Consider the following 10,000-nt stretch of genomic DNA (forward strand, 5'->3'; position numbering starts at 1 on the left):
TTTTTAATAAATTAAAGCTGGAGACACATGATCGCATTATGATCGCATTAAATATGTGTAGTGTAAAAATAATTAAAGTTTCAAAGTATGTGTTTGTGTGTGTGTGTGTGTGTGTGTGTGTGTGTGTGTGTGTGTGTGAGGCACAAGCTTTGTATCCCCAAAAAGTCAATTAAATGCTCTCCTCTGTTGCCCCCCCCCAGGTCCCCTCCCCCCAATCATTTATGAGATTCTTCTAAGCATAATGGCTGGCGGTGTTTTGATAAGCTCAGTTCACAGTGCTGCACAGTGATGAAATATAGAAGCAAAGGGATCAAAACAGTCATAAAATATGGTGATGAAAAAAACAAAGCAGAGATGAAAACCACTCATTCATACAGGTGAGATAAAAATCTGGAGGAGACTTGTGAAAGCACCCCAACTCAAAACAAACAAAAACAGAAACAATAAAAAGTAAAATCAGATAAGCGTAGAAAAGAAAAAGAAAAACGTGCATGAGATATCAGAATCAAAGAAACAGATACAAGAAGGTGGAAAATGGTAGAACGAGAGTAGGAGTGGGAGCACCGAGGCCACGAGGAGGGCCAGAGCCGACTCCACTTCCTGAGGAGGGTCAGGTCCTTTGCAGGGGTGGACGATTTGTTTAGCTTTTCTTCATTGTCTTTGCAGTTGTGTGCTGGAGCAGCAGCATAACAGCTAGACTAGCCAAGCTGCTGAGGAGAGCGGGGTCTGTCCTGGGGACCAGCCTGGACCCTATGAGAGTGTGTCAGAGTCCTTCACCGGGTTGGGTACCGGCAGGTAGCGGCAAAAAGCTTGTCTAATGGGTAACTAGAACGACCGCACCGCGGATATATGCCTCCGCCAACAAGTGAGCAGTCGACATCCATGTCTGTCCAGACGTTGACGTTTGAGCCAAATGTGAAGAAATTCCGTCAAGGCGTTACTGAGATATCACGTTGACGAGCTAGAAAATGGCGTTCGTGAGGTCACAGTGACCTTGAATTTTGACCTTTGACCACCAAAATGTAATCAGGGGTGCCTGTTCGGCGTGGAAGGGAACTGGTGGGAATAGCGTGATCCTCCCACGTGCTATGTCCTGCCGGTGAAGCTCCCCGTCAGGTGAAAAGAAGTGGCTGGCAACTGTGCATGTGATTGATTGGAGACAATACGAGCCTCCTCCACTATGACCATATGGCTGTTTTCATAGCAACAAGCAACAACATGGATACCGTGAAAGTGGAGAGGTTGGGTATTGTAAAAGTGGATTTATGTTACTGCAACAAGGATCATAAAGGCAGTATGGATTATACCGGACATATTGGTAATAGCTGGTAAGTCACTTTGCTTGCTGTACAACACTGTCTGATAGCAGAGCTAACCAGCTGGTTAGTGAGCTAGCTGGTAAAAGCTAATTACCGTACTTCATCTGACGAGTCTCAGCCAGAAAGACTGCTATTCACCTCCCATGTGAAGCGGTGGCAGTTTCGTTAGGGTCACTGTTTGCACTGCAGATTAACGGTTATCATATATATGTGGTTCCGGGTCGGGGTGCGGGTCTCATGTCTGTGGGGCGGGGTGGGTTGCGGTACTGATTGGTCATATGTGCGGGTTTTGGGGGCAGTATTGCAAGTCGCGGGGCCGGGTTTTGAAAATCAGACCCGCGCAGGACTCTTGAGTGTGTGTCACTAGACATGCTGCTGAGGAGAGCGGGGTATGTCCTGGGGACCAGCCTGGACCCTATGTGTGTCAGCATGTGTGTGTGTGTGTGTGTGTGTGTGTGCCTACCCTGGGCGGGTCCTGCTGCAGGGCGGTCAGGTAGCTCTCCAGCGCCAGGCGTCGGCGGTCGTTGAGCAGAGCCTCAACCCGGGCCATGTGGGTCTCTACCAGCTGCTGCCTCTCACTGGCTGCTTCCTGCTCCAGAGACTCCACCTTCTGCTGGAAACGCTGCACACACACACACACACACACACACACACACACACACACACACACACGTGCACACACACACACGCACACACACACACACAGAAATATGAATGCCGCTCTTTTCTTTCTTTAGATTGTACTTGGCCAATAGACCCTTTCCACAGTGCCGTTTTGAGGTGGTAAAGCAGGACGTAAAGCAGGTGTAACCAATACCATAAATGATGGTTCCAGTGCCAGGTCACTCACTAATGTTATTGGTTACACCCGCTTTACTTCCTGCTTTACGACCTCAAAACGGTTGCTGTGAAAAGGGCCTATTCCCCCCCTGCTGTCCCAGTTGTTGCTCGACCCCCTCTGTCGATCTGGGGAGAGTTGTAGACTAGCACATGCTTCCTCCGATACATGTGCCGCTTTTTTTCCCCTGACCGGCAGGACGTAGCGCATGGGAGGATCACGCTATTCCCCCCAGTTCCCCTCCCCCTGAACAGGCGCCCCGACCAACCAGAGGAGGCACTAGTGCAGCGACCAGGACTGATACGCCACCGGCTTCCCACACGCAGACATGGCCAATTGTGCCTGTGTGGAGGCCCGGCCAAGCCGGAGGTAACACGGGGGCTCGAACCTGCGACCCTCGTGTTGGTAGGCAGGGAATCTACCGCTGCTCTACCTGGGCCCCCATGCGCAGATTCTCATATGTAAAAAATGCAAGTGTTTCATCACACAGGCGCGTGCACAAACACACAAGAAACGCACAACCATATAGGAACATATATGTATCATATGGATGATTTGTAGATAAAACGTGACAAAATACGACCTTGAAGCAACCTTGGGTGCCTCTCTGTGCATATGCATGTGTGTGTGTGTTGTGTTGTGTTTGTGTGTGTGTGTGTGTGGTTTGTGTTTGTGTGTGTGATTTGTGTTTGTATGTGTGTGTGTGTGTGTGTGTGTTGTGTGTGTGTTGTGTGTGTGTTGTGTGTGTGTGTGTGTGTGTGTGTGTGTGTGTGTGTGTGTGTGTGTGTGTGTGTGCGTGTGTGTGTTGTGTGTGTGTGTGTGTGTGTGTGTGTGTGTGTGTGTGTGTGTGTGTGTGTGTGTGTGTGTGTTGTGTGTGTGTTGTGTGTGTGTGTGTGTGTGTGTGTGTGTGTGTGTGTGTGTGTGTGTGTGTGTCTGACCTGGATGACAGCCTTCTTGTCAGCCCGTGGCAGACTCTTGGCCTCCCTCTCAGCCTCTTCCCACTCCCTCATCACCTGAAGAAGAATTGGGTTAGTGTGTAGTCATTGTCAGACATTATGGAGCAATGTGTTTTCACAGCATATCTTTACGCCCAAGTCTTGGTGCAAGGACAAATCTTTGCTAGTTTCTAGCACTCAAAATCTCCCCTTTTTTCTTTGAATTAGCACTGGGTCACTGAAACACGTTCTTTGATGTACTAGTGACTAGGGTTGTTCATCGATAATCGATCATTGAGGAATGAATTCGATCACGTGGAATTTTTATCGATTATCGTTTTGTTTTTGTGGACTAGGTTTGGGTGGAATTCGTTCCTCCTCGCCCCACTCCATTGCACAGCCGACTAACGTGAGGTGGAGCTTCATATATGTCTCTAGTTTTCTCGCTGGGCGGGGCCTTTGTGCCAACAACACTGTTTTAAACATGGGGAATTCACACCGGCATGCGCCGGGGAAACAAACAAACGCACCCAGCGGTCTGTGGACCTCAGTGAGGCTGTTATAACTGACACCTCGTACACTTCTCTCCTAATTTTCAACAAAGTGTGAGTAACGGTACTGTACATGTGTTTAAGTGAATTCAAGTCCTTTTATTTGTTTATAACGTTATGAACTATGAGGTAGCAGCAGTCAACATGGACTCAGCTAGCCTTTAGCTGCTAACGCCCACCTGAATCAATTCACACACATCTCGTGGTAAATAACGCTAATAATATCCACCCGTCGGACTCTGAGAGCAGCTGGATGGAACTCGACCATCAGGACAGATGAGGTTTTTGTCGCGAGTTTATAAGCCTGGAAGTCGCAGCCGGTGAGCTGAGTCCTACTTTGAAAATGTGAGTACAGTAGCCTAGCTAGCTAGGTTACATCATGTAACCTGTCATGTAGCATGTTTGTTTAGCTGGCCACAGCGCTAGTGTCGGATATTCTTACTACACAGCGATATCGACATTATAGCTGGCCGAGAACGTGCAACGTTATTACCAGACCAGAGTTAAAAAATATATATATTATTATTATTATTATTATTAGTAGTAGTAGTATTACGCTATCGATAATCGATAATTGATCGTTAATTTCCCCGAATTTTCGATTATGGGAATTGATTCAAATTGCCCATCCCTACTAGTGACCCAGTGGTACTTAAAAGAAAAGGAGGGAGATTTTGAGTGCTAGAAACTAGCAAAGATTTGCCAAGCACTAAGACTTGGGCGTAAAGATATGGCCCAAAGTCTTTTCAACGTACAAATGTGAGACTTTTAACTTTGAAATTCTCTACATTGAGACAGTAAAAAAAAAAGCTTGATTTTGTGTTGGTGTGTAGGTCAGAGCTGTCCTGATCTCAAATATATCATTCCTTGTCAGAACTTATGGCACAATGTGTTTTTGCAGCAGCCCAAGTTTAAAAAAGGTAAAAAGGGGCGGAGTCTTGGGTCTTTGAGGGAGGGGCGGAGTCACAGTGTGACTTAGAAAGGTGACCGTATCTTTCTCCGTCTGTCCCTACCTCTCTGACTCACTGGGTGCGCTCATTAATTTGACCCAGACCTCTGCCTGTCACATGACCATAGGGTGTCCGTGCAGGTCTGAGTGAACTTGCTGAAATCAGCAGACTTTGCGCCTGTAGCTACAGTACACATGCCAAAACAAATGGTGAAGCAGGGCCTAGATTTAGATTTGATCTAGGGGGTGTCTACATAGTGCAGAGGTAAAAGCGCACTCGCCATCCACCGCAGAGACGCGGGTTCAATCACCGGTAGTTCCTACAGACACAATTGGCCGTGTCTGTGGGTGGGAAGCCAGTCAGGTATGTGTCCTGGTTGCTGCATTAGGGGGGGGGGGGAGGGGGGCGGTTGTTTCCCCCAATTTTGGGCGTGGTTTCTGAATGACGACGCGCTCCGCAGTGTCTCTATATGGGCAAAAAGTCACCCATAGTGCTGTGCAAGGGTGTCATTGTTCTCATCTCCAGCTTTGGAAACTGTGCGTGCCATCTGGCTCTCCACCGGTCAGCGGGCCGCTTGATTAAGGAACACAATTAAAGTTGCATCGGCTCCGTCGCCTCGCCCGGTGGGGATTACCGAACGCACCCATTGTTCTTCTTACTTGCCACACCTTTCCTCTCTCCCCTTCCTCTTCCTCCATTTTCCTTTCATACAACAAGCACAGTTCTCCACTCCCCTCTCTCTCTCCCTGCTACAGAGGAAATCCTCCTCTCTCTCCCTGGTCATCAGCCTTCCAAACTACATGTACAGGCTCAGTCCAAACTACATGTACAGGCTCAGTCCAAACTACATGTACAGGCTCAGTCCAAACTACATGTAGACCCAGTCCAAACTACATGTAGGCTCAGTCCAAACTACATGTAGACCCAGTCCGTATACAGATTCTTTTTTCTTTTCTTTTTTCCTCCAACACTGTTAAACTTCCTGGAAATGGCTTGATGTTTTCTAGGGATGACTGGAAACGAAAACAATATATATACTTCAGAGTAAAAAGAATTATAAAATGTCTGTCAGAGATGTTTAATACCAAAGTTTGTTTGAATGTCAAACTCTGTGTGCTTGGAATCTATCCGGAGGACTTTACAAAGATCAAGACAGTCTAAACTCCTGGACTTTGGACTTCTTCAAGCCAGAAGAGCTATTGCGTTATGTTGGAAGAGTATGGACACTCCATTATTGAAAATGTGGATACGGGAACTTTCGAACTGTATCGGTCTGGAAAGACTAACTTACATTGCTAAAGGCCATGGGAACCATACATGACATGAGTATGATAAAAGATGGAGGTGTAGGCCTTGCCTGAAAGTTTGTGATTGCAGATTGTGAACAATGTGGGGAAGTGCTTTATTTTTTGTTTTATTTTATTTTATTTTTGTCTGAATCGGTGTAAGTGTGTGTGTGTGTGTGTGTGTGTGTGTGTGTGTGTGTGTGTGTGTGTGTGTGTGTGTGTGTTGTGTCTACTGTCTTTGACAGTTGTATTGTCACTGTATGTTTCATGAGGAAATGACAATGTGAAAAAAAGAACTAAAATCCAGCTCACAATGCGGGGCGACATGACATGATGATCAAATGAACTCAAAGACAAACGTCATGATGCTAGATAGGCATCAGCCTCTGGGGGTCATCATGTTGCATGTTGGTCATTTAAAGCAACAGCTCACCCTAAAATCCAAAATACATATATTCCCTCTCTCACATGTAGTGCTATTTATCCATCTATATCGTTTTGTGTTAGTTGCGTTAGTGTTAGTTTAGGAGATATCGGCCGCAGAGTTTCTGCCTTCTCTCCAATACAATGGAACTGTATGGCACTCGGCTTGAGGTGCTCAAAGTGCTAAAGAAATACATTTGAAAAACTCAACAGCAATGTCTCTTTCCAGAAATTATGACCCCGTTACTCAAGATAATCCACAGACCTTGTTATGAGCAGTTTCATGGAGGAACTACCGTAAATTCCGCACTATAAGCCGCACCGGAGTATAAGCCGCACCTGCAAAGTTGACTGTTTTTTACATATATAAGCCGCGGGTGTTTTAATGGTATTTTTTTTTTTTTTTTTTATTGTGTTTTAATGTTTAACACATTCACTGCCAGACGTTTTTTTTTACTGTAGTTAGCTTCTGCCAGAGGGTTTTTTTGAGGATTCTGGCTCATCTTTCAAGACCCGAGGATTCTTTTCTGCTAAGATTTTGTGAACACACAATATCTCAAAAGAACTAATAGAATGTGTGCTTTCTCTGTCTAAAAGAGTTAGTTTGTAGAGTTAGTAGTTATGTAAGCATTAGCAGTTGAATACAGCATGGTTTCAGCGTCAGAAAAATTATTCAGAGATAAACGGCTTTTTGTGAAATTCGATAGAACAGTCACTTTAACCATTCATTTTTGGCATCAGTAAGACTTCAGACATCTAAACAATAGTTTTGAACAGTAATTTCCTCCATAACAGCAGGAAACCCCCCTCTGCTTCCAACTCCTCCCTCCGTGTGTGTTCTCCTCCTGCCTCCCTGGCTCTAAAGCGGGCGTGTCACAACGAAGTTGCTGCTGCTGCTGTGCCTGTTTGCGCGGCCGCTGTTTGAGGAAGTCTGGGTGGACTCGCTCGTTTCGTGGAGTTTTGGTTGAGAGCTTTGATGAAGGTTTTGCGATTCTGGTCATATTTATGCTGCGTGTTTCAAAGTGTGCATCCAATCTATTCTTGGAACCCCCCACCGTTGCCACCGCTGTGCATCAGCGCGAAAGTGAAAGCGTTTTCGCCATCAATTTTACAGTATGAGAACGGCTTCCTCGCTTTTCCCTCCAGTTTTGGGTCGCCTCTTTCTACTGTGGAGAGACATGTCGCCACTCAGTGGGTCCGTAAAATAGATTATACACATTCAATACCTCCAATTCTGGTGTAGGAGACGTAAAAGGGTTAGATCAACGTCCCACCGTCAAAAAAAAAAAAACGATATAAATAAATACGTCGTTGGCAGTCAACCGTTGGATTATTTTTGACGTATTAATACGTCATTGGCAGTGAACGTGTTAATTACCATATGTAAGGGTTCATGCACAGAGGGGATTGTCGGGAAAGAGATGGCTGTTTGAGGAAGCTCCCATTTATTAACATTTCAACAAAACAACATAACACAACACCACCTGTGTTTCTTTTTTACAGTGCACACAGTGTCATACAGTGTCATACAGTGTGGTGAAAAGAGGGCAAGAGAGGAAATTAAAACAGAAGTGGATTTATAGTTAGAATGAGTGCTAAAGAAGAGAGAATTCCGTTTTTTTTTGTTTTTTTTCTGAAAAAATCCATAGATAAGCCGCACCGTTATATAAGCCGCAGGGGCCAAAAAAGGCCAAAAAACGGGAAAAAAGCCACGGCTTATAGTCCGGAATTTACGGTATTCTCTTTTGACCAAACTACACCCGCTAGCTGCTAGTTAGTTCCTACATGAGACTGCAAAAGAATAATAGTTCCTACATGAAACTGCTCACAACAAAGTCTGTGTATTATCTTGAGTAACCGGGTCATGATTTCTGGAAAGAGACATTGCTGTTGAGTTTTTAAAATGTCTTTTTTTGGCGCTTCGAGCACCACAAGCCGAGTGCCATCCAGTTCCATTGTATTCAAGAGAAGGCAGACATCTATATGGCTGATTTCTCCAAAACTCCAAAACAGCACTACTACAGGTGAGAGGAAAAATATGTATTTTGTATTTTAGGGTGCGCTGTCCCTTTAAACATTCTGTTTGTTTCCATTCAGGCTCAATGCTCCATCAAGATGGCCGTCCTCTCCTCTCCTCTCCACACATTACCCTTCCCACCATCATTCTCACAGCACTCCTCTGTAGTTTTCCACCTGCTCCATCTTATTCCATCCCTTCCTTCCTCACTGTCACTACCATACACCCAGTGTCCAGTGTTTTTGTCCACCGGCCAAAAGGATAGTGAACGTTCACATTTGACCAGCCCCTCAATAGATTACCATTGTTTTTTTTCTTCTTTGGTTGGTGAGGTTTGGTTGGCAAATCTACTAACTAGCCATTTGCGTATTTTACCAACATGTGGCTGATGGCTGCGGTGCTAATGTTGGACCCTGCATACAGCGTCTAATAGATAGGGACGTTTGTGGACTCCTGTTTTGAAGCCTCGAGTTTGCCATTTTCACCATCTTGGTTAACTTGGAGCCAGAAGTGATTTAAATTTGGTTTGGTAAGGGCCGCAGTACCGCCTACTATTTGTCCGTGATCGGCAAGCTGCGCGATCACTGGACAGGGGACCTGTCAATCACGCCCCAAAACATAGTCTGTTTTATCATCTATTTTTCTCTGAATGGGGCCATCGTTTACAAAATGAACTTCATGCTGTATTTAGGATAGTAATAAATCAAGTGAGGTAGGGCAGAGGTAGGAAGTAGGGTCAGTTTCCCATCGACTTCCATACAATCAGGACTCTTTTTAGCAGCCAGCCTGCTGGCCATTAGATAGAATGCAGGTTTAAGGCACTTCCGCTTCAACTTTTAGCAAAGGGGAGCTACCCCCTTGGGTCAGTACCTGGGACATCCTGTCGCGGTGCTTGGCCTCCAGGCTCTCTTTGGCCTTCTGGAAGTGGGCGTGCTCGTTCTCATCTCCGGGCGTCTCCAGGTAGTGGTCCACGGCGTCTGGGTTGCTGGGCGTGGCTGTGGGTACTGCGGGGGAGGGGGTGGGCGGGGGCGGGGGAAAGATGGTGAGAGGCGCACGAATGGGAATGGAGGGAAAAGATAAGTGAGGAAGAGTGTGAAAATGGAGGAAAAGAAAGGAAGAGAGAAGAGGGGGAAAGACTTAACACTTAATTGTGTATACGTTTGGCTTGGTTGGTTTGGGACTGGCTCTTTTGCCTCGGCTGCACACACACATGAAACACACAGTAGGTTAATAGGGTTAGCGTCAGAACAAGAGAAAGAAAACTAGCTAGTAGGCGCAGCTTAAAAAGGCATCGTTCTCTACAAGCAAACGCCTCAAATGACCCATAGTCCTTTGTGGAGCACAGACACGCCCCTCCCTCATGACTCCATTCAGCTCTGGAGCCAAAGTGCTGCGGCTGGATCCAGTCCTGCGGGCTCCACAGCGCTGTGCTCTGTGCTTTGACTCACCACCGTGAGTCTAATTCAACATCAAATGGAATAGAAATGGATCACTTATTGCATGAAAACTCAATTTAAGCAGTGGAGGGTCGATTATATTTTCCTTTGCTGCTGTGCGGCTTTGTGTGTGTGTTAGGGGTGTCACGATACACTCAGTTCACGATACGATACGTATCACGATACTGGGTTCACGATAACGATACGATACGATACAATTTTAACAATATTTTTTTAAACTTGAA

The 10,000-nt window shown here is 45.9% G+C and overlaps 1 protein-coding gene across 1 annotated transcript in view; it reads right to left on the bottom strand.

Moving 5' to 3' along the window:
• The window catches only part of appa (amyloid beta (A4) precursor protein a), an 82,605-nt gene that overhangs the window by 21,564 nt on the left and 51,041 nt on the right, over positions 1-10,000 (bottom strand). Inside the window, exons 8-10 of the mRNA XM_083633957.1 lie at positions 9,190-9,323; positions 3,096-3,170; positions 1,783-1,941 (exon numbers count right to left, since the gene is read on the bottom strand). Of these exons, the coding sequence (XP_083490083.1) occupies positions 1,783-1,941; positions 3,096-3,170; positions 9,190-9,323 (368 nt within the window). The remainder of the gene's footprint in view (positions 1-1,782; positions 1,942-3,095; positions 3,171-9,189; positions 9,324-10,000) is intronic.

This window comes from Poromitra crassiceps, assembly GCF_964638095.1.
Source record: "Poromitra crassiceps genome assembly, chromosome: 3".
In the NCBI taxonomy this organism is placed as follows: domain Eukaryota; kingdom Metazoa; phylum Chordata; class Actinopteri; order Beryciformes; family Melamphaidae; genus Poromitra; species Poromitra crassiceps.